The sequence below is a fragment of the Lutra lutra genome, chromosome 1, assembly GCF_902655055.1.
Source record: "Lutra lutra chromosome 1, mLutLut1.2, whole genome shotgun sequence".
In the NCBI taxonomy this organism is placed as follows: domain Eukaryota; kingdom Metazoa; phylum Chordata; class Mammalia; order Carnivora; family Mustelidae; genus Lutra; species Lutra lutra.
In genome coordinates, this window is record NC_062278.1 from 142853214 (window position 1) to 142877838 (window position 24625).

General features: G+C 40.8%; 1 protein-coding gene across 15 annotated transcripts in view; it reads right to left on the minus strand.

Moving 5' to 3' along the window:
* Positions 1–24625, minus strand: part of THRB (thyroid hormone receptor beta) — a 377970-nt gene that overhangs the window by 42798 nt on the left and 310547 nt on the right. Inside the window, exon 1 of one of the 15 annotated variants that reach the window (XM_047738113.1) lies at positions 8109–8467. The exons of the other annotated variants lie outside the window; for them this stretch is intronic. Within the exon in view, the coding sequence (XP_047594069.1) occupies positions 8109–8436 (328 nt within the window). The 5' untranslated portion in view covers positions 8437–8467. Of the gene's footprint in view, positions 1–8108; positions 8468–24625 lie in introns of those variants that run through there. 15 annotated transcript variants of the gene reach the window in all.

A 24625-nucleotide genomic window follows, 5' to 3' on the forward strand; every position in this document is an offset into this window, starting at 1 on the left:
CAGTATAGGACCCCTTGCCAAGCAAAACTATCTAGAAGGAGCAGTGGTTATCACTGGTGGTCAGAAATACTTTGGGCAGTTCAGAGAGGTCCACGTTGCTGATTTGTCTTGCCAAACTATCAATTTAGAGCCATCAAAGAATCCCGAGTAGTTTGGGTCAGGATATCAGATGAGACTGCATTTTAATACCCTTAAGGAAGCTAAATAATTAGTATGTTTAGTCATTCTTTCAGTTTTATATTGAACTTTCTCAATTCTTACGATTTAAGTTCCCCTACCCCACTAGCACCTTCTTCCCTTGTAATCTCTTTATATATGTAAAAAATCCTGAATGGCTCATCTCTTAGCCTTTTCCCAACACACTAATGCTGATTTCTTTTACACTTAATTCTTAGTATTATGTACCAAGTTTTGCATCATATTAACTAACTCTCTGGGAAACACTATATTAACCCATCCCCCCATCCAGCCAGCCATTTACTTAACAAACATGCATGGCCCTAGTGTGTAAGACACTGGGTACAAACCTGAAACTGCATTAACTTTAAAGGTATTTTGCATTGCTGCCTGCAGATTTCCAGCAGAGCTGCCCCAGAGGCTCCCATTTCACCAAACCTTTCCTCAGAACAGGAGCCATCGTTCCATGTTCCCTACTATCTCATGGAATCACTTAGCATCTTTACTTTCCACCTTGCCCCCTGGCTGGCTAGCCTTTGCTGCCCGGGGATGGAAGACATGGAGTCCTAAGTCTCCCAACTCTAAAACACTGGGGATGCAGGAGGACAAGGGAAGCAGAAAGAGCACTAGATCAGAGGTATTAATTCAGAAAAGGAGATAGGACGTGATGACAAGGGACCCTGGATTTCCACCATCTGGACGTCTTAGGGCAGAAAAGGGGGGCAAAGCAAGTTTCAGATTATTTTTTCGGACTCAGAAACTCCTGAAACTAAGATATATTCATTTTTAGGCCTAAGTCTGGACATAATTCAGTTTCCTGCACAAGTCACCAGCTAAACTTCCTTGTCCCTGTCCTTGTAGATCCAAGTTTTTAGTTGCTGACATAACCTTTCAGTCCATAATTAGAACTAAAAATATTGAAGATGCAAATCACTAGGAAAGGGAAGAGATTGGCATAATGGGTTTCAGTCAAAATTTTAATCAAAGGGGCATATACGCTGGCAGTCCACAGTGTTTCAATTGCAGAGCGTTTAAAAATCTCAGCCAGCCTTTAAAACTGGGACATTTCAGGTGAAATCCAGATTTCCTGCTTCATGTGAAAAATCAGAAGACTTGGCAATAGTGAGCCCAAATTCTCACAGGGTGACAATCAACTGAACTGAGAAGGGCAGCCCATCTCCTAAGAAAGAGACATACTTTCAAATTTACTACAGTCCCTACCACTTCCTATTGTGACCCAACTCTACAGCTAATTGTCACTTGTCATTTATGTTTGTTTATGCTTGCATTATGTCTTTTTATAAGTAAAGAAATATTTCACAGATTTTTAATTTTTGTCAAAAGTGGGAATACAAAAGTAATTCAAGGAAAAGGAGAGAGAATAAATTTCTTTATGAAAGTTAAAAATGTTTTTTATCATGTAACATACATACAATATGTGTGCTGGTTGAAAAGTTTAAATTAAGCAGTCCTTATTAAACAACTGTGGCTCTCTCTCATTCCTATCAGCTCTGGCACTTGTAGGCATTGGAGTTTTAGAACTCTGGTACTAATGAGGTCTTTTTAAAAGAAGGGATGGGTTGGAAAGCAGGAAATTAAAGTGTATTAGAAGAGTGCGGAATGGAGGGGGACAGAAAGGGTCACCAGAAATGGGTACTAGTTGCCTCTCTTTTTGCCCTGAGAGTCAGCTTATGGCATTAGGCTTATACAGAGGTTCCCACAGTTATCTCAGATCCTGCATGTTTGAGAAAAAAATGGGTGCCTTTTCTTTATCTGAAAATCCATTCAGAATGAGATTTAGTGTTATAGCTCTAAAAACATGGACTGTCAGGCCTTCTTCCCTTGATGAAAGGAAGGAACATTCCCATTTGTCATCAGGACAGCATCATGGTTGTTAGAAGGTCTATTGGTGTGTGTGCAGATCTACCCTGCTGTCCTAATAGATGTGCACTTCACAGAGTGTGAAGTGAAGCAGGTGATTGCCTGCACGGTGCTTATCATCAATCTAGAGTTTACATACATAAGCATATGTGAGGAAGAGAACCCAAAACCAGACTATAGGAATGATCTAGAACACATATATGTAAGTAGTATGTTGCATGTATGTATATGTTCTAGTGCATTCCATCTTGAAACAATTTGGTATATAAAAATCTAGACTTTTCAATATGAAAACTGAGGAGGGATTTTCACATTCCAAAAAGATCCCTGACTTCAGATATTCTCTTAATATTATGTTCTTTTAATGTAACGGTTCTCAACCAGGGTGATTTTCACTCCAGAGGGACATATCTGGACACACTGTTGATTATCATAACAGGATGGAGCAGTTGTGTGCTACTGAAATATAATGCATAGAAGCAAGGAATGCTGCTAAGCATCCTGCAAGGCATAGATCAGCCTCCACAACAATCATCTGACCCCAAATGTTCATAGTGCCAAGGTCAAGAAACTCTGGTTTAATACACATTATATAAAAAAATTTTAAAGGTGGTTTACAGAAATGATTCAGCACTATTGTATAAAACAAGGGAAACCTGCTTTTGAGGCCAGGGCCAGTTGGGAGTTGGGGTGTTGGAGAGAATGTAGTGCTGGTTAAATAGAAGAAGCTGGTGGGTTCTGAGCTGAGTAAGTGACCTTAGGTGATGTGGGCTGAGAATGGCAGGGCACATACTGGGGTATGGCTGGCAGTAGCTGGTAGCTAGAAAAAGCATCACTAGTTCAGGGAAGTATGGCAGAGGGAGGGGCACATGGAGAAATTGGCCAAGATTTCTGGAAAAGAGAGTATGGGCAGAAGTACAAAGCCAGAATCAAAATTTCCCTTTAGGGCAGGGAAGCCAGAATCTTCCCTGTGGGTAAAGAAGAGTTGGTGGTGTTAGTGTTTGATCTAACAGGGCATGGAAAAGGGTTTGGAATTTTGAAGAGGATCCCCATTGTGAGTGTGGAGGGCAGGTTATCACAGCAACTAAGTGACTGGAATTCGAAGAAGGCCTTGTGAAGGGGGGTGACCATGGAGAGAAGAGGACAGCACAATACAGCAGGAAGTATCTGCAGATGGGGGGTGGGGTGACCACTCAAAAGCACACATCTCCAGCAGAACAGGAAATTCTCTAAAGCAGCTAGTACAGTACAGAGGGAATGGAGATGAGGGTGGTACCAAGGACAGCGCACGGAAGTTCAGCCGTAGTGAGGGCCTGGAAAAGGAAGAATACAGATACTAAGTAAGCACTGGTACTTAGTATGAGTACAAGAAGATAGGGGTCATAAAAGCTAGACTAGAACAGATGGTAGAGTGGGAGGCAATGGGACCTCAGGCTCAAGGCGCCTGGATCCTGAGTGCTAAGAAAAAAAAGCTTTGAGTTTGTGGGAAAGTATTTACTCATCGGGGATGCAAGGTGGTGGATATAACCCCATATGCAAGAAATAAACAGCACCAACAGTCCTTCACAAGCCTGGCAGTCATCTGACTTCAGTTTCTCATCATGCCTTGGACTCCTGCTATTAGATTTCATCATGAGGAATGGTAGTGGGTGCTCTAGGATGAGGTTAGTGAATCCAGTGAAATTTCTGGAGGACGTGCCTTTGACAAGGCAGGTACCTAACCCTTGTCAAGGAAAGGACAGAAACGTTAACTCATGCTTTTGTCTGCGCTTGGACAAGGTTTACAAGCTACAACTGTTCCCTACTTTGCTTCCAGTTCTAGATACTGAGAGGAGGCACTTTTACTTAACCTTTTTAGCAGCAAATGCATTTTGTGTTTAAAGAAAAATGTTTCTGTTGTTTTCTGGAGTGATATTATCTCTTAATAGTACATAGGTGGCAGTGTCTAATTTGAAATCCTAACCTTATGCCAGAATCCCTTCAATTACATAAGCATTATAGAAGAATCTTCAGTTGCATGAACTTCTCAAGTATTATATTTTAAAGACGTAATGTCTACAACACTTAGTGGATTGGGTAGACTAATCATATGTTTTAAATTAAACACATTCAACTAGAGGGGGAGAGAGGGACAGAAGGAGAAAGAATGAGGGGGAGAGAACTAAAGGGGAAGTGGGGGGCAGGAGAGACAAAGAGGAAGAAGGGGGGCAAGAAGGGAAGGGGAGGGAAAAGTTGAGAAAAGAAATGGAAATAGTGTGCGATCATCTCATCCTTAGGTGTGTGGCTGGAAGTGATTATGTGGTTGGGAGACTCATGAATCTTACCCCCTTTTTTTGATTTCTTTCCTGCCTGCTTCTCCAGAGTTTGAGAATCTAGTGAATCTGTGAATCTAGGGCTTAAGGGTACATATTACTCGGAACATTTTTTTTTTTTTTTCTGAGCAGACTTTGGAACTGTCCCATGTCCAACTCTACTTTATAGCATCCATTCTCTGACTTTGAAAGAGGCTGAGGAAATTCTGATTAGAGATCATATTTCTTTGCGGCTTTACTCTTCTTTTTAATCCAGTCATCTTGATGTTGGTCACTTCAAACATCACTCACCTTACCATTTAATTTCCATTTCTAATGTCTACACGATTATCCACATACATTGGATTCCTGTCCCCGAGACAGAGGGGCAGCGAAGACAGAGTCAGAAAGGACAGTTTGAGGTGCAGTTCCCGCTTTGGTTATGCACCAATAATGCAGCTTTAGGACAAGAACACGTGCTATCAAAACCCAAACTGAAGAGGACCCCATCCCCTTGATCTGGACTCAGAAAAACAGGAATTTCTTATTCTCTTGGACATGATAACCAACTCTGATGCAAACACACTACAGACTTTTTGGATGTGCAATTCCTGTAAAGATGGTACATAGAAGGTCAAGCAAAGAATCCCATGGATGAGATTGCACAGGATAAAAACTCCAGGGAACGATTCTATTTAAACAGACCCAGAGGATGACTGGCACAGCCACCTGCAGGGAAGCCAGACTTAAGTTTGGGGACTTTGGAATGTGACTGGAATTTTTTATGGAAACAGCTAGCAACCCCCCCTCCCCCCAAAGAAAAGAAACGTAAAGAAAAAAATAGTGACATTTAACTGTGTTAGAACTATGGTCACAAAGGAGAAGACACAACACACTTCTTGCCAAGTCCCTCTGTCTCCAGCTGATTTCCAAACTCTTCCCTTCCTCCTGAGCTAGGGGCTAAGGTGAAGGTAGTGATCAGAACTGGCTGTGATAGCTGATTTTCATATAACAAATCAAGGTGATGTTACTTGAAAGACATAAACATAAGGAGCTTGTATCTGAGTGATGCTAGGGCTCTTTTTATTTGTCTCTAACTTTTAAAAATTAAAAACATGCTTTTCTCATCTTCTATACGAAAAAAAAAAAGACAGACATTACATTCTGCATTTCACCTTCCCTCAAAGTGAAAATGATACTGGCGCTGCACCCCACCCTAATTCTTGAAGTTTTAGCTTAAATTCGGTTCAATGAACTGAATTCTGACTCTTCGTTCGTGCCCTCCATGCTTCAGGAGCTTGCTAATGTTTCTCCCTCTTGGCTACAAACATAAAAACACACAAAAACAACACAAAGAGGACTCAAAGTCATTCTAAAGACTACTGTTAAGATAACTAGAACATTGGGTTCTGTAGTCTTTCTTTATTTCATCTATGTGTACTTACAGTACATTTTTTTACAAGATTATGATCCTTTTCTATACACTAGAAAATTCCAATTAAAGGCTAAAGAATAAGCCATCCTTAAAGAAAAAAAATCGACAAAGTTAAGACAGCTGTGTTATTGAAGAGTTTAAAGCGCTACAGTGACAGCAACAGACCCAGATGAAACAATTATGAATTTCATGAAAATAGATAAAAATCCAATCGGAATAATGAGGCCTGCCCCACTGAACACCTGTTTATAGTCTTAATTTTGCCTTAAGAAGATACTACTGATGTCCTCCAACAACAACAAAAATCAATAATGGATCAATATGGATAAACGTGTTGGGTTTTTTTTGTCCTAAGAGACAGTTAACAGCTGGGTTTAGTTTTACTGGGATTTACTTAAAGACTTGTAACAGTAAATAATGGCGCATTTAAGAATATTTGCCTGCTTTGATTTAGTGAGTTTGGCAGGTGGCCGTGGCCTTTCAATGGCATATGGCTTTGGGAAATTACATCAATATATGCATACAATGTGTCTTAGCCTCTAGTTCAAGCATCAAATTAATTAGCAAACAGTCTCTGGTTTAATGTTTTAGGAGCAAATATTCTCCAGCACTGCTTGAAGAAACTATCATGAAAAAAAAAAAGAAAAAAAAAAAGTAAAAGAGCCTGAAAAGTTTTGCAGGAATTTTTAAGAATAGCAGAATGCCCCAAATAGAGAGACAGGCATGAGTATTATCTTGCGATCCCATAACACTGTGAGAGGCGTGTCCAGACATGTCTAATGAAGCAATGTTAACTTCTTCTTTTCAAAGATAATTACTTTTAAGTGTAATACTAAATAGAAATAGAAAGCACACATTCAGTCTATCTCAGATGTTCCCTTTAGGGGATTTCTGTGGTGTGCCCTTTGTAATAAATGAGAGAAATTCTGATATCCTTCAAGAGGATGTGAAACTAAATGAAAATATGACTAAGTACTCTGAATATGTGTTCTGCTGTAATTCCGCTCATACCTCATATTTGGAAGGTGGAGAACGGCACAGAATATCCAAACACAGTCTACGGTAACAACTAAACTAGAGTTTCACTTTGAGGTTTTGGTGGTTTTTGTTTGTTTGTTTTTGTTTTTGTTTTTTTATTTTGATGTCAAAACAGGCAGCTCTTAATTACAGAGTCACATTAAGAAGAGCAAATGATAATTTTTATAGGAACCATAATCAACCAAGCCATATTCTGTTTTAAGATACTTTTACAGAGAAATTCACCTTTGAGGATCCATGGGCATCATATTTTTGCAAATTATAGAAATCTGTAAATTTGGTTTCCTATGCAATATCTTGTAGATGGTACACAGAAAAAAAACAGTTTCTGGCATATTCAAGAATAGAATAGAATTTAAGCTATTTCCAAAATATCTGGCAGATGCTACTAAGTTCCCTGAATACCACCTGCTTGCTTCTCTTGTTTTATTTTTTGATATAGAAGAAATGTTCCATTGATAGAAAATTACACAGCATTGTAAAGCCACAGTGTCTGTTAAAATAAATGGATATTGCACTTGTTTTCACTGTGGATATTTTGAACGATTCTTCTCATTTCCTAAAGAGTTCATTTGACATGATTCCAGACACGTGAAACTCTAGGGACGAAATGGCAATAGGAAGCATATTAGTTCCTTTTTGAGTTTTATATTTTTACAGCTTAATATGCTCACAAGTAGATTGTTTACAGTTTGCATGGATCAGTAAGTATATAAAGATGAACAATTATAAAATCTGACGTATCAACATTATACTACCATTAAAGAAGTCACTTAAATATTTTATTAGTTAACTAAAATAAACTTTTAATTTGAAATATGAACAAAAACTCAAAGGAGTTTTTAATCTGAACCTGAACTGGGGAGAATTATCCTACTTCAAAAGCCACAGTGCCTATCCACTGAGGGGGAAGCCTTTTACATATTTTCTTTAGCAAAGAAACTGGCCATATTAATTTTGGGCAATACACACACACACACACACACACACGCGTGCGCGCGCACGTGCGCGCGCACACACACAATGTATATATACATATACACACAGCTTAAAAAATCAACTCAATCCAGCTCTCATATATGCTTGGAAAAAAAGTGCTTGGAAATGTTGTTGCTCACGGACCCCTTTCAATCACCTGGCAACTTCACTCTTTACTGCTGTTGTTAATTTCAAACATTCAGCGTTCAAGGTCAAAGACTTGACAAAGCTGATGCAGACCGTAACTTTGAAACACAAGGGAAACAAACACAGAAACTTTTAACAAATTCAAGTAAAATGGACCCTACCTTTTTTTTGAGAGTACGATGGCGACTGCACTTGAGAAAAAGTAGGCTTTTCTTCAGTGAAATACTCAGGTTGGCTGTATTGATTCAGGGCTATGTCCAAATCAGAGTCCTTGCTTTTCAGCATGTTTCCAGGGTAACTACAGGTATAAGGCTGATTCACTGCCCAGGCCTGTTCCATATATATGTTGTTACTGGGCACGGGCTGAGCGTTGCGACCACTGTAACCCGCACTATCTTCAAAATACGTGTAATAATCAGTGGCCTGTGTGTAGCAGTTGCCGCCAGCAGCTGGGCGCACTTCGTACACTTCCTGCATACAGTAGTTCATTTTGTGACCCTGGTTCAGTTTCTACTTTACATATACACACACTCCCCGCATGCATTCACCAGCCCCATACGCCCTGAGAGCCGGGCATATACGCGGGGAAGCGTCCATCCATACGCATGAAGCGAGAAGGAAAGATGAATAAACACCACGGGCAGCACAGCCACCCCGCCTGCTTTACTTTGGACTAGCACCTGATGGGCTAAAATCCTATTTGGATCGAGGTGTCTTTTGAGCTCTCCTGCCATTCAAACATATTGGAAAGCAGATTTCTGACTATCAAAGGTCTTAAGCTGAGAACACAGCTAATTCCTGGGGAAGATGGCACCCAGGTAGGGATGACCGTCCCCCAGCTGGAGGAGTGACAGCAAGACGGCTCCTGCTCCTCCGAAGCTGGGAAGATGCATTTTATACGTGGTTTTTAACCCCTTTTAACATGATTAGAAAATGATTACTCATTGCGATGTCATTTTGGTTGACAACTTAAGCATGAAACCTTGTAAAGACATCTTAGAGAATATCCTTGGACACACAGAAAATCCTAAAATCAATAATCCGGTTTATTAGCATGACCCAGAGAAAATCCCAGCAATAACGAGCCTGATGACTAACTCCAGAACATTAATCTAGTCATGCGAGTGTTGGTGGTTAAGTCTGTTGAATGTTACTGACTGACTTTTAATGGCAGGACCCCACCATCCTCCTCATGACACACAGATTCCACAGGTTTTAGAAACGTGCCAAGGAAAGGTACTTCTGAAAATGTCTCTGGTGTCTGTGAGTGAGCTCTGTTTTCTTCCCTGTAGCAGATAATTTTCTACATCATTGACACAAATCTACATGAGACCTAAAGCTTAAATTAGCTTTGCTCATTCTGTTTTTATGTTTTGTTTATAAGCACAGGAGAGAGAGTATGTGCCAGTGCCCTTAAATGAAGAACCCCCTCCATTCTGGCAGGTCCCCCCTCTGTTTGTGGAAACGGCACTCTTAGAGGTGGTATGTGGGACACTGTGTACATTTATCATTTTATTCCAATCAAATTTGCTTTTGAGATTATTTTCAAGCTTAAATGTGATTTAAGTAGTACTCACATGCTTGAGGTTTAAAGACAGTGATCTTTAAAAGAGAAAAGCATTTTCTGTAAGAATCACCGTATCTTTTAACTAAGATGCAAACAAATATCAAATTAGACCCTAACTGCTTGCTAAGATCATTACTAAAGGTTTTTTCCTCTATGTGGATGACCACGCGTATACCCACTCTGTGCGTGTGTTCTAGATCATGGTTCAGTAAGGGCCAAGGCTGCTTTCTTTGCAGCTAGGGGTTCTTTCTATTTCTTCCAGAGACTCAGTTTGCAGGGCTGGGACTCAGGTGGTGACATTTACATTTGGGTTCCTGCCATTATGTGAATGTACGACCTTGTTGGTATTTCCCTCCTAAGTGACCACAGACAATGTAATATTGTAATACTCAGCAGTGAGACCTCCTCTTTGGAAATGAAACTCCAGTCAACTGCAACATGGGATTCTGGGACAGGAATATATGACCAGAGAAAGGAGGGTATGAATGACAGTCATTCGACAAATACCTACGGGGTATCTGTTAAGTGCAAAGCAGGGAGGTGGTGGGAGCAGAGATTGCTGTTCAACAAGTCGTTCCAGCCCCTGCCACTAAGTAGCTCAGTAGCACACGTATTTAATATATTTTTAAAAGATTTTATTTATTTATTTGACAGATAAAGATCACAAGTAGGTGGAGAGGCAGGCAGAGAGAGAGGGGGAAGCAGGCTCCTTGCTTGAGCAGAGAGCCCGATGCGGGGCTCGATCCCAGGATCCTGGGACCATGACCTGAGCTGAAGGCAGAGGCTTTAACCCACTGAGCCACCCAGGTGCCCCACGTATTCAATATTCTGAGTCAGTGGGCCATTGACATGAAAGGGAGTCTTTAAAGCTGATGATTTTATTTTATTTTATTTTTTTGTTTTTAAAGATTTTGTTTATTTGCGAGAGAGAGAGAGAATGAGCAGGGGGAAGTGCAGAAGGAGAGGGACAAGCAGACTCCCTACTGGGCTGGAAGCCAGACCTGGGGCTCAATCCCAGGACCCTGGGATTGTGATCCTGGGATCCTGGCCTGAGCCAAAGGCAGACATTTAACTGACGGAGCCACCCAGGGGTCCTGAGTGCTGATGATTTTGTAAGCATAGAAATGGAGCTGCTGATCCAAGGGAAGAGAGCAAGCAACAAATGAGACAGAAGGAGGAAAGCAGCCCAGGCCGACCGCATGGATGTTTAGTAATAAGACTCCTTGAGAAATTGCAACTGAGCTGTAAGACAAGGAGAAGAAGGTTCTCCAAATTGGTACATTTGAATCGGGAAGAAGAACCACTATATCCCGGACAGCAGGAAAGTGACCATAAAGAGTAATGAACATAGCTAACATTCTAATACTGTCTTCACTCTCTGATTACTCTTAAAATGAATGAAAGATTTATCCGCAAGTGCTTTTAAGAACACATACACATAACATTACAAGTAACATTTTCTCCCTGCTGAAAATGTCAAAACATTTCACTGGAAGCAGTGACTATTTTCTGAAAACCCCGGGAAAAAGGATCCAGGCCTTATGTTTTTTGTCTGCTTTCATTTATTTATCTCAAATTTCCCCAAACTAATCTGAAAATTAACCTTTCAATAAAGCAGTTTTCTTTCCTGGCACACACACATGTTCCGAGGCCTCTTTTTCTAGTTCGGAGCTGCATGGTGGATCTGTCCAATGCTGCGGTTCTGCCAGTGCGTTTCCTGGCTCCCTTTCTATTTCACTGAAGGCACAGATCCAAGCAATTTCTTGCTTTTCACCAGTAACAATATCAACCAAAGCCAGAGTCTCAACTTTTATGCCAAAGGAACTCTTAAAAACAACTTCCAGAAATCTCCAAAGGTACTTGGAAAATCAGAGCGCTATTCTGCCCCAAAACTGGATATACATACTGCAGCGAAAAGGGAAAGAACAACTCCAAAACCTTTTTTTCCTCAATTTTTACAAAACATGTGGAAGACCCCTGACAGTCACAGAATTAAAACAATCCTGCCTTCCCTCAGAAATCTTTGTACGGGAAAAAAGAAGTTTCAAAGCATAATTAAGAGCTCTCCTCTGACTTTTATCTTTTGGAGAAAACAGTACAAAACTTTCTGGAATGCACTCCTTCTTGTTCCAAGAATGGGGAATGTTCTTTACGTGCAGCAAGTGCACACAACTCTCATTCCTGTGAGCTGAAAATGGAGTCCAACACTCACAATGAATTTGAAATATGACCCCTCACACCCTGATCCAAGCAATCATCGTGCTGTCACCTGTGATCGATCTGGCATGCTTCTCTGTAAAGTTGATAAGGCAATTTAAACATATTATGTGTCACAAATGAGGTGAGCTTTAGTAAGATTGTTTTCTTATTTCCCTGGCTGACTACTCTAATTTAGTTACGCAAGAGGAAGCTTGGGAGTTATTTGACCCATAGTGCTTCAAACTGCCTGAAATAAACTTGGGGGGGCTTTAATAATTCTCATTAGGAGTGTTCCAATCAATAATAATTTATTATGTAAATACATCTCCGTCTTCGGCTGGAAGGAAATAAGACTGATGATATTGCTCGGAAAACCTCATAGGCAAACGACAAACCCTCAAGGTCTCTGAAGGAGGAAAGCAGCTTCTTCCAGTGTCTTTTCCTCTGTTTTCAGCAATTTCTTAAATAAGGCCGCACACTGGCATCACACTGTCGATGCCTAGGTGTCACACTCAGAAATTCTGATTTAACCAGGATGGTGTGAAACGTGAGCATCAAGGTTTTTTTTTTTTTTTTTTTTTTTTTTTTTTTTTTAAGTTCCTCGGATTATTTCCACAGGCAGCTGAATTTGAGAACTGCTGTTCTACTGGGTGCCCAAGCATGGCCCCTTTACCACGTGCCGGGGCATCCCCCGTACTTGAGTTTTTCTTCATTTGCAGTTTTGCTGCCTATTTCCCTTAGTTCTTAAAGATTTACCTTCTAAACCTCGACCTGGCTTCACCTATCCTTGAATTGTCTAGTCAAGCAGAGGGGCCAGGCCACAGAGACAGACCAGGGAAGAATTAAATCCAAGGAAGCATGGTGACTGAGGCATCGGAATGTGGGAAGAATCTGCCTAGAAAGTTGGGCATAGCGGCATGGAAGAGGGGACCTGTGAGTTGGCTTTTGAAGAGTGAACAGGACTTCCAACGGTGGAGGCCAGAGATACGAGACAGCTGAGCAGAAATATCTTGGGGAGAGTGTTATCAACAATACTTGCAAAAAAGGCACATAAGGAAAAATAATTAATAAACATGAAATGTTTACACTAGCTTCTACTCTAATAGCTTTTCTTTCTTTCTGCTTTAGTAACAGAATGTCTGAATTTTAGTTGTGCAATGGCCTTTGGGAAGAAAGTTTCTCAGTCTCCCTTGCAGCTAGAGGTATCTGTGTGAAAAAGCTCTGGCCAATGAGATGTAGCAGAAGAAATGTGGTAAGGCAGTTTCAGGAAAATTAAAAAAACAACTGGTGCATACCATCTACTGCTTCTTTGTTCCTTCTTCCAGCTGCTGGAATGTGGATATGATAGCTGGAGCCCCAGCCACCATTTTGGCCTATTAGAATGACTGCTGTACTCTAGATGGTAGAAAATTGAGCTGGAAGGAACTTAGGTTGTTGAACCTAGACCTGCCACAGAACTGCCATACTAGTCTAGACTGTGAATCTCTGCACTATTTTTTTTTTTTTTAAGATTTATTTGTGAGAGAAAGAGCACAGATGGGGGAAGGGGCAGAGGAAGAGGGAAAAGCAGACTCCACGCTGAGCAGGGAGCCCTATGTGCGGTTCCATCCCAGGAACCTGGGATCGTGATCTGAGCTAAAGGCAGGTGCTTAACTGACTGAGCCACCCAGGTGTCCCTGCACTTCTAGTTTTTTTCTCAAGAGAGAAAAATTAGAACTTTAGGTAACTGTTTATTCCTTTGTAAAATAGTGATAATGGTATCCACCTCATCAGTTATTGTGAAGATGAAGTGAGTCAATATAAGTAAAGCATTTAGAACAGTGACTGGCATAGTGATATAATTATGTATATATGTAATAATTATTATTATTGAAGTGCCTTAGGACCTATCTTGGACTTTCTTTTCTTTTCTTTTTTTTTTAAAGATTTTATTTATTTATTTGACAGGCCACAAGCAGGCAGAGAGCAGGCAGAGAGAGGAAGGGAAGCAGGCTCCCTGCTGTGCAGACAGCCTGATGTGGAACTCGATCCCAGGACCCTGGGATCATGACCTGAGCCGAAGGCAGAGGCTTTAACCCACTGATCCACCCAGGTGTCCCTGGACTTTCTTTTTTGAGTCTACATTTGACTCTAGGTTAGGAGTCAGCAAGCTTTGACTGACAGAGCAAAATGGGCCACTACCTGTTTTGTAAATAAAGTTTTATTGAAACACAGTCACGCTTATTCATTTACATATCATCTATGGCTGCTTCTATATCTACTCCATGCTACAATGGCAGAGTTGAGTAATTGTAACAGAGACCATATGGCTTGTTGAAAATATTTAGTATGTGGCACTTTAGAGAAGTTTGCCAGCATCTGTTGTAGGTGATCTCATCCATTCTAATGGCTTCCAATAAGTAGGTAAATGACATCCAAATGTATATCTCCATCCCGGATGTCTTCTCTAAAACCAGATCATCTGTCCAGCTGTCCACTTGACATGTTCATTGGCACACCAACATGCATCTCCCACTTCATTCTTTCTAAAACCTGTTCCTCCTCTGCAGTCTTTCCATCCAGGTACCACTATCCACCTGTGGGTTTAAGCACAAAGCCTGGGTTTCTCCTTGACTCCTTACTTGCCCTCACTATCTACCTTCAACCTAGGAGTAAGTTCGTTGGTTCTTCCTCCAAGATACATACTGCCTTAGAGAAAGGGAAGGAATTAAGGGAATTTGCCGCAGGCCTGGGAGTTGACACTCCTCTTAAGAATTGATAGAAGGGATACCTGGGTGGCTCAGCTGGTTGGGCATCTGCCTTCAGCTTGGGTCATGATCCCAGGGTCCTGGGATTGAGTCCCACATTGGGCTTCTCGCTCAGCAGGAAGCTTGCTTCTCCTCTGCCTGCTGCTACCCCTCCTTGTGCTCTCACTCCCTCTTTCTCTCTGACAAATAAATAAAATCTTAAAAAAAAAAGAATTGATATAAAACCTTGAGTCCATGGAATCATGTACAACTCAAACCATTGTGGAACTTTTTACTTCCTCAGTCCCAGGTGCATTAATTAGCATAAGCCACTCTCCCCTTGATTATTTTGATTATGTGATCCTCATTCAAAGGATGTTTCCAAAGTGGTCCACAATACCAGTCCCAAGAGACGCTTTGAAGAAAAAGCAGTAAGAAGAGGTTCTGTGGTCAAATGAGTTTGGAAAGTATGCATTGTATATCTCTCTCTTAGAGAATCACAAGTGAAAACTGTCAAACTTTGTATGACCTCACATGACTCAGCATTTCCCAAACACATCTCATCATGGAACCCTGTGTATCTTCTACCATCTGTTACAAGTGTTCCATGAAACACACTTTCAGAAACACAGAATTCTGTTCTATGACTCTTGCTGGAGGGAAGGCCATTCATAGGGTTAGATCCCCTGGAAGAGTGGTGTTTTTCTCAGAGTACACACCAGAGAGGAGGGGCCTGGGAAGCTGCCAAGGGGAGTGTCTGTTTTTGGTCTTTCCCAAGGAGGAAAGCTACTGGCCAGAAGAGGCAGGCCAGACACAAGGTAGTGCAAATCCCAGGTGGCCACAGCACAAGACTGGGGCCTTTGGGCTCTGTGACTGCTTCTGTTTGGTAGGAATAGAAACTCAAAGCCCTCCTCTTTTCAAACAACTTGGACTCTGACTTTGTTTCTAATTTGCTTTTTTCTCCTTTAGTATTTGATAAAAGCTTTTTGATAGTGCCAGCCGGTTACAGCTCTATGAAAGGATATTGAGGGCAGGCTTTTGTTTGCAATTGGTCACCAAGCGGAATTCCTTTTTACAAAAATATGCTTGAAAAAGTGACAACATGGTTTACTGGTTTAAGGCGAATGAATGGTGATCTGGGTGCACTGGGAAAGAAAGGGCCCTGATGAGAACACTGAAGTGGGAACAAGACACTCCTGGGGCCCAAGATGTTGGAAGCAGCCCCAGGAACTGAACTGAGAGGTGTCCAAGGAGAAGGACGTTCTCACAGCGCAGTCCTGGTGGCTTCCTCAACTTGGACACTCTTTCTAGGCCTAAGGTCTGGAGGTGGTGTTTTCCTTTGTGAAGATGGAGTGGCTGTCCTGGCACAGTCATGCACAAGATACCACAGACCCAGTTATGGTAGCTTTCTACTAGGTGAAATATGTCAACTTACAGAATGAGTGGGACAAAGAAAACAGCACTTTGTAGTGTTCCACAAAGAGTATAAAATAGACTCAGCAAGCCTTGGGCCAGTGGTTCTAAAAGGGTGGATCCTGAGCCAGCAGCATTTGCATCTCCTGGAACTTCTTATAAATGCCAGTTCTCCAGCCCTGCCCAAACCCACCGAAGCAGCCTCTCCTGGCTGAGATCAGCAGTGCGTGTGGGGTCATGCCCTCCCAGGGATTCTGATGCAGAATCAGGGCTAAAGCTTGAGAACCAGGATCCAGACCAAAGGAAAATGTATGTATACAGAAGCAAATGCAGACTAGCCCCCTTACAGCTGGGGTTTGAAAAAGAAGTAAGGTTTCTGAAATACATTTTAGACCAATGTTATCAGCATCAAATTCTTCTCTTTTCTAAACCAACAGGGGAATGTTCCCTCTTTTCCACGAATGAACATTTGATTCAAAAGCAAACTTTTAGTGGCTAATATACTCTAACGAAGCTTGCATCATAGTCTAAAAAGCATACAATAAAGTTTCAGTTTGGTGTAACTTTAATTGGAACACTGGCTAAGTAATAATGACGAGGTCTATTGCATTTTATCGTCATAACCAAACAATACTACTGGTGGTGAAGATACTTCCATTCATTTTACAGAGTGGAAACGGAGGGGCTGGTTTTCTCACCTTACGTAACTGCCAAGGGAAGATCTTAGTATAGAGATTTTGGCTCTTGATTTGCTATTCTAGAACTTGCCTGTCCCATTTTCCCCCCACTGCTTTTCTCAGAGAAAATTATTTATAGGTTTTGACACAAATTCAAGGTCACCATAATGATTTATCTGTTTTTCCAAAGATGAGCTTAATTTAATGCCTCTTTAAATATTTATTTTGATCAATATATTTCCCTCTATCTCTAGAAAAAAAACTTCTTCAATATTTTACATTTTTATGAAAATCATTTATGCTTTGCATGAATATCATAGAGCCCCTCATTTATGTACTCCTTAATTAATGAACGCAAGTAGGTCCATTTTGACTTAGTTTAATGTGTTAAGACGATCATTTCATTGTAATTCACACTGATGGACTTGATTTGAAAAGTTGAGTGGCTGTTTGAGTGGAATGGTTTTGACATTTAACAGCCATAGTATACTCTCTTTATTCCAGAATAACATGACAGAGATTAATTTTATTTTATTTTATTTTTTTTTAATTTTATAAACATATATTTTTATCCCCAGGGGTACAGGTCTGCGAATCGCCAGGTTTACACACTTCATAGCACTCACCATAGCACATGCCCTCCCCAATGTCCATAACCCCACCCTCCCCTCTCCCAACCCCCCTCCCCCCAGCAACCCTCAGTTTGTTTTGTGAGATTAAGAGTCACTTATGGTTTCTCTCCCTCCCAATCCCATCTTGTTCCATTTATTCTTCTCCTACCCCCTCAACGGACAGAGATTAATTTTAAAACAAATTTCCCTATAATAGGAATAATGAATGAATGATTGAGTCATCTGCATTATACTTGTTTTTTCACCTTTCAACAACTAGTGCAAAATCAAGTCTCTGCCACAATTGATGTCGTTTTCAAAAGATTTATTCTTTGTTCATTAAAGGCTCCATTCTTACACTTATACTTAAAATTCTATGAAGAATAATGAAAGGTAAAAAGTTCAAACAAAGTAATGCGGCATGCTACGATGTGGATGAACCTCAAAAACAGCACATCAAGAAAAGGACGCTGGTCCTGTTGTGTGATTCCATTTTTGTGCTGTGCCGTAAAGACCCATCTGTAGGGACAGAAAGTAGATGTGTGGTGGCCAGGGACTGGGTACAGAAAGGGAGAGTCACTGCAAGTCAGCTCCAAGTTTCTCTGGGGTGATGGGAATGTTCTAAAATAAGATTGTGGCGATGACTGCAGAACTCTGTAAATAAACTAACAATTATGGAACTGTATACTTAAAACAGAGGGATTTTATGGTATGTAAATTGTATCTTAATAAAACTTCATAAAAATAGATGTGGGCTTACAAATAGCCTGAGCTAATTAAAACTGATGATCAAAATAAAAAATTTAAATGTTCACATCATCTATAGATCAATACCACGTACAGGAGGACAACAGGGACTTCCTCTGACATTGGCAACCCAAGTAAAAAGACGTATCAACAAGCAGAAGACAGTATCTGACACACCAGATACTCCATGTGTTAAGTGAAGATGAGTGAAGTGGAATTCCTGCTTCTGAAGCAGCCCAAGTTAAATTCTTTATTATTCTTCTCTAAGGCAAATGTCAGTCAGTCAGCAGAATTTTCATTATTATGTGGCCGTCAATAGAGTTGCTGTGCATTTCAAGTCTAGACCCAAAGCTCGTCCGACATGTCTGTCTGGAAACCCCATGCTGGAAGCAGTCTCATTGAACTTTCTATTCTCAACACACAATGCAGACGGGGCACACAGAATACACTTAAGAACACTTTTGGTGTCAATCAAGGTGATCTCAACCTCTGGTGAATTCCACAGGCATGTTCCGAAGCTGTAGTAAGATGAGGTACACCCAATAGGTGCTTTACTATAGTAATAATTCATGACAGCATGAGGAAAGAAATGATTCATTCTGAGGGGGAGTGAGAAACAAGCACAAAGGAAGTGATATTTGGATGGGGCCTTCACGCAGAACGTGAATAAAAGAGGATTTGTAAATGTGTTTTCAAACACTGGATCTACTTCATGTCGGCACCCTGAGAACCACATCTAGAAATAGTGAATTGAAGCTCTTCATTTTATTTCAAATATCAAAATAATCTAGGAAGATACATAGTAGATATCAAGATTAACTGAAGGTACATTCCAATCTCAATTGTTTTGTCATTTAATAGGATTGGATTATGTAAGAAAAGAAGGCCCAGTTAAAGCATGAAAAGTGAATAAAGAGGCAGCATCTATATGTTATACTCAGAGGCCTTCAGATCGCAGAGAATCTGCTTTCTGTCCCTACTACAAAGAAAGGTGTCCCCCAGGGAGGTTATCATACTGTTGTTCCAGCCTTAAAACTCTCATAGGTGACAGAGAAACAAATAACTTCGACTCTTTAGACATTTATCCTTAGGCTACTGAACAGTTGCTTAATAAGTGGGCTTCTAGAAAATACACTTTCTTCCAACCCCGCGAGATCATGAACGAGCTCATCAATAACAATAGAAAACTCCTCACACGAACACGTAGGTGGTTTGGAAGACTGCAAACCATTTCTGAATCACACACTTAAATTTTTATAGGAACAAAAACATCATGGGATATGACAATTTTTTTTTTTTAGCATTTTTGCCAAAAATACATAATCTGATTCTAATCATGAGGAAACATCAGTCACACCCTAACCGAGGGAGGCTCTACGCAATCACAGGCCTGCATTCTTCAAATATATCAATGTCATGAAGAGAATGGTCGTGACACCCCGTTACAGATCAAAGCAGATGAAAGAGATGCAAAAGCTTCATGGAATACATAATCCTGGCCTGGGTCCTGGACCAGAAACAGAACATGTGGTGGTGGCCTGGAGCAGCCCCGTCAGGAGGGATAACACCCAGGAAAGTCTCCAGGGACAATCCTTTCTCCGGCCCCCGTCTCAGTCTCTACCTCTCCTCCTGGGGGGACGGGGTGGAGAGGGGACAGTTTGTAAAATTTCCATAAAGTCTCTAGATTAGATAATAGTAGGTGTCAATGTTAAACTTCCTGATTTTGAGAACTGTACCATGGTTTTCTAAGAGAATTTCTTTGACTTTAAGGGACACTCTAAAGTTTTCAGAGTTCAATGAGTATGATGTCTGTGACTGACTCTTACATGATCCTAAAAAATAATCTGTATATATACAGACGCAGACATACGTTCTCTCTCTCTCTCTCTCTCTCTCACACACACACACACACACACACACACACAGAGTCACACGCACTGTGCTAAGGCAAATGTTGCAAAATGTTAATAACTGGTGAGTCCAGATGAAGGGTACGTGGGAGTTCTCTGCATTATTTCAACTTTTTGGTAAAGAGGAGAGTACTTTAAAATCACAGGTAAAATGGTATTTATAGGTTTGCCTTAGCAGATCTTCCAATAAAACATACAGCTCACTCAAACTCAGAGATGGTTCTTTTCTACCAATTTCGTTTTTCCAGTTCAACTCTTAAAAGCAAGAACCAGCTAAAAAGGTAAGCCAATTTGCAATAAAACAACAAGCAAAATCAACCCCCCCTCAATTCACCTAGGAAAAGTGTGTCAGATTGATTTAGTGTTGCAATTTTTTTTTCCTTTTTAGTGGTGATCACCACGCTTATATTCTTGATATTGCAAAACTTCTTCTTTTTCTTTTTCTTCTTTTTTTTAAAATCATAGAATAGACATTTGTTTCCCTTGTTTGGAAGAAATAAGATTCAAACATAGAATGATCACTTCAAAGGAAACTTAAGAATGAGCATATCATGGGTAACCAGAAAGGGATAATAAGAAAGCACTATTCCCGATGTTCGGCTATAAATATTAAATGGGATGAGCCCATTGCAGATACCTGTTTCCTTGGAAACCATTCAGTTGAAACTCCTGCAAAAATTAACATGTATTTTTTTCCCTTAAAGGGCAGGAGCTTCTTTTACTTACGCATCTTTGACCTTTAGTTTTATATCTTAGGCTTATTATAAGAAGTTCTTTCCAGATCTAGGCAAACAAAGAGCAAAACAAGTATCTTTTCATTAAGTCTGAGGCTGGACTTAGGACAATATGGCCTGTATAAACTGCATGTTATGGGGTAACTATGGATAGTTGGGGTCAACTTTGCCACTCACCAAATATTGCCATCTAGACTAGTAGATGATCAACATACACACAGTATTCAAACTCGAATGCCAAGTAACTTCACAGTATAGACATTCAAATTAAATAGTCATATTTGCAATACAGTTCTATGTTTTAAGAGGCAGTGAAGTTTAACAAAGTCAAGCCCCTTGTATAAGTCAAGATTGGCAAATGTCATGGGGACAGAGGTTTGCCAAAGATAATAATTCTGCATCAGGTCAATGCCAGGGAGGATGGCTTTGGCTCATGGAGGATTTCTGACTCTCATTTCCAAAGTTCAGTTGATTTTGGATTTCTGGTATCTTTGCAGTGTGGATAGAGAATTTATTTCAGTTCAAGTCAAGGTGGCTGAATTGGTCCAGAACCTGAAAAACTGATCTCTAAATATAGCTCATATTAGTATCAGCCACATAGCAAACTACAGAGAGAAACCATCTGTGTGTCTGTACAGGTCATACATACAAGTGAAATGGCTTCCCAGTGTACTTGACTATTTTGTCTGCACTGCCACTGTGTTTTTTAAATTTTATTTATTTATTTGTCAGAGAGAGAGAGCGAGAGAGCAAGAGCACACAAACATGGGAGTGGCAGGCACCCCGCTGAGCAGGGACCCTGATGCAGTTATCAATCCCAGGACCCTAGGATCATGACCTGAGCTGAAGACAGAAGCTTAATCTGCTGAGCCACCCAGGCACCCCTGCAATGTCGCTAGTATGCAGGCTCCCTTGGTGTGGAGTCTCTGCACCTCCAGAAGTACTCAAACCCAGAGCCTCTGCCCTGGAGAGGGGAGGATATCCTGGTCACCAACACTGTCAGAGGAATAGGCTTATTGGGGAGTATACGTATGTTTCCAGAAGCTGACAGGGGTTCTAGAAGCCCAGACTTACTGGGGAATTGAGAATGGGCGTCTTTATAGCCTGAAATCTTCTGTTCCTGGGGGAAGCTGTACAACAAGAGAGGTTAAGATCACTGAAAGAGACAGTCAAAAGCGACTGATTGCCCAATTAATCCTGGAGCTGCTATGTATTTCTGATAATCACAGTTTAGATTTGGGGGATTAGTACTAATTTAATCTATTTTGTCCTGTTTTCCCCACCAAGGGAAAATACAGTTATTGCATTAAGAGAGGTACTTTAAAATAGAATTGTAGATTAATGTCCTTGGGTTTTTATGGGTAATTAATCTCTGAATACATTCCTTGCTGGAGAGAATTAGTGATTTATCCAAGGTTAAATACCTGGTAAATGTCAGATCTGAGAGCCAAACCATGGTCTTCTGTTCTCAATATTCCCCATGCACCTACCGAGTGCTGGGGAACATTCCTAGGATTTAAAGCAGAAGGCCAGCTCTGTAATTTGAGGATTGTTGAAATACTTTTCTCCCCCCAGCTTTATTGAGGTATAACTGACAAATACAATTGTAAGATATTTAAAGTGTACATTGTGGTGATTTGATGTATAGATACATTGTGACAGGATTTCTCCCATCTGGATAATTAACACACCCATCACTTTGGATATTTTATATATACAATTGTGTGTGTATATATATATAATATTATATAGGTAAATATATACAGTGTATGTGTGTGTGTATATGTGTACATATACACATATATGTGTGTGTATCTACACACACACACATATATATATCTTCAGTGAGAACATTTAAATCCTACTCTTTTAGCAGATTTCATTCTACATTATAGTGTTATCAACCTTGGAATATCTTGGTGGCCCCGGATCAACATGCATTCACACATGTCCAAATCTGACTGGAACATGTGTGTTCAGTGTCTTTCTTGGCAAGGTGACATTTGTCTTTAGAGCGCCACATCACAGACTTCACTGTGGGTAAATGCCACTCCTACTGCCCAGCACACAGCCTGACAGCATGCACAGTGGCCTGTGGTAGTCCTGACTCTTATTCTCTCTCACTCTTTCCTTCACTCCCTGCTCTCCTCATGCCTTCCCTGCTCCTTCCATTGGTGTTACTGGACCCTGTCAAGGGAGAAAGGAATCCGACCCCGTTCATCCATGTGGAGATGCTAGAGGTTTGACAAGCTATCCAGTCAGGAGGTTTGCATTTGGAAAGACCACAGAGAATTCAGGGCAACCTGTGGGAAATGTCTGGGCAAGGGAAAGGTTTTGAATTCCACTGGTCACCTATGATGTCTTTGTAAGGCTGACTCTCCCAACAATAAATTTTCAACTTCAATGCCAGCTCTTACAAGTTAACCGCCCACATCGTACCCTATTTTGTCTGAAAACTACCTGTTGGAAGCATCAAGGGATTTGGCCATTGTATCTGTTCCCTCTTGTGTCCGTAATATTCCCAGCTTTAGAAACTTCAGTCTGTCAGTATCTGCTTAGTGGTTATTCTCACATGGAGTGGGGGACATCTATATCCCCAACACCCAATCTGCTTCTCATCTTTCCAAGCTTCATTATAAAAATAATACACATAGAATTCCACAATTCTGTGAGAGAGGATTCCCATTTTATAGCTGAGGAAACTGAGGCTCCAACAGGAGGAGAGACTTGCTCAAGGCTCAGTGGCCGGTAAGGGCAGCGCCAGAATTTGGCCCTAGACTGTATGACGAGGAGTCCACTGCCCCTCTCACGCCAGGTCTCACTGGCCTGCACCTTCTTCTGTGTGTAGACCAGTGTTTTCCCTGTGGCTTAGATTCCTTCCTTGAGGTGCCTGCAATTTCCTTGCCTTTCTGTGTCAGGAGACATTACAATGATGGTGAGCTCTAGTGCTGGAGCCAGACGGCCAGGATTCAAAGTCCAGTTCGGCTCCTTCATACTTTTCTGGGTTTCTTATTTAAATTTGTCATTATCGACAGGGTTTGAAAACTATCTTGGTCGTTGCCATGGACTCTTCCTTCAGTTGTTTATGCCTCTACCATAGCTGTATATGTGGTGTTTTGTTTTGCTTCTCTTCGTTTATGTGTATGTGGTTGTCAGTGTATTTGAAGGTCAGAAGGGTGACAAACACTGGAGAAGGGGAGCCCAAGGCTAAGAGAATGTTTCTATTCTAAGAACAGTTATCATGTTGTCTCTACTAAGTGGCGGGCACTATGCTGGGTGCTTTACACACATGATCTTTCGTCTTTACAACAAATCTGAAAGCCAGATATTATGACCCCATTTAAAAGGAAGGGGATTGAGAGACAGAGAGGTTAAAAAAATCTGCCCTGAGCTGGTCTATTTAAGAGCAAGAAGTCCACCTAAGTCTGTCTGACTATAAAGCATATGAGCTTAACTTTTAAAGAAAACTGCCCCAGGTACTAATATTAATGCCTTCTTATTGTATAGAAATCTTGCACGCAGTTGTATATGAGGTTAGTATTAGCATCCTTTGTTCTCCTCGTTTCTTTTGAAGCTACCTAGTGCCACAGGTTGATGTGCATCCAGGACCTTTTGTCTATGCACATTTGTGCATGCACAGTGACACAGATTTTTAAAACTATAAATGGGTGGGGCACATGGGTGGTTCGGTCAGGATCCCCTGCCCTTTGTATGGGGCTTTTTGCTCAGCAGGGAGTCTGCTTCTTCCTCTGCGTCTGCCCCCCGCCGGCTTGTGATCTTGCTCCCTCTCTCAAATAAATAAATAAATAAATAAAAACATATTTATAAAAACCTGTAATTGGGATCCCACTATACTTAGTGCATGGTAGTTTCTCTATTTGGTATTCCTAAAAGCATCCCCTTTTAAGAACCTGTTTATTCTTCCAGTGGATTCTTTAGATATGCCATAGTATATTCGAACATTCCCCTGTGGATGGACATTTGGAGTGTTACTGATTTTTCAGTAACAAAAACAAAGGTGCAAAGAAAGCAGGGGAACACAGATCTTTGTCCCTGTGAGTATTTCTGTGGAACAGAGTATTGTAAGAGGGATG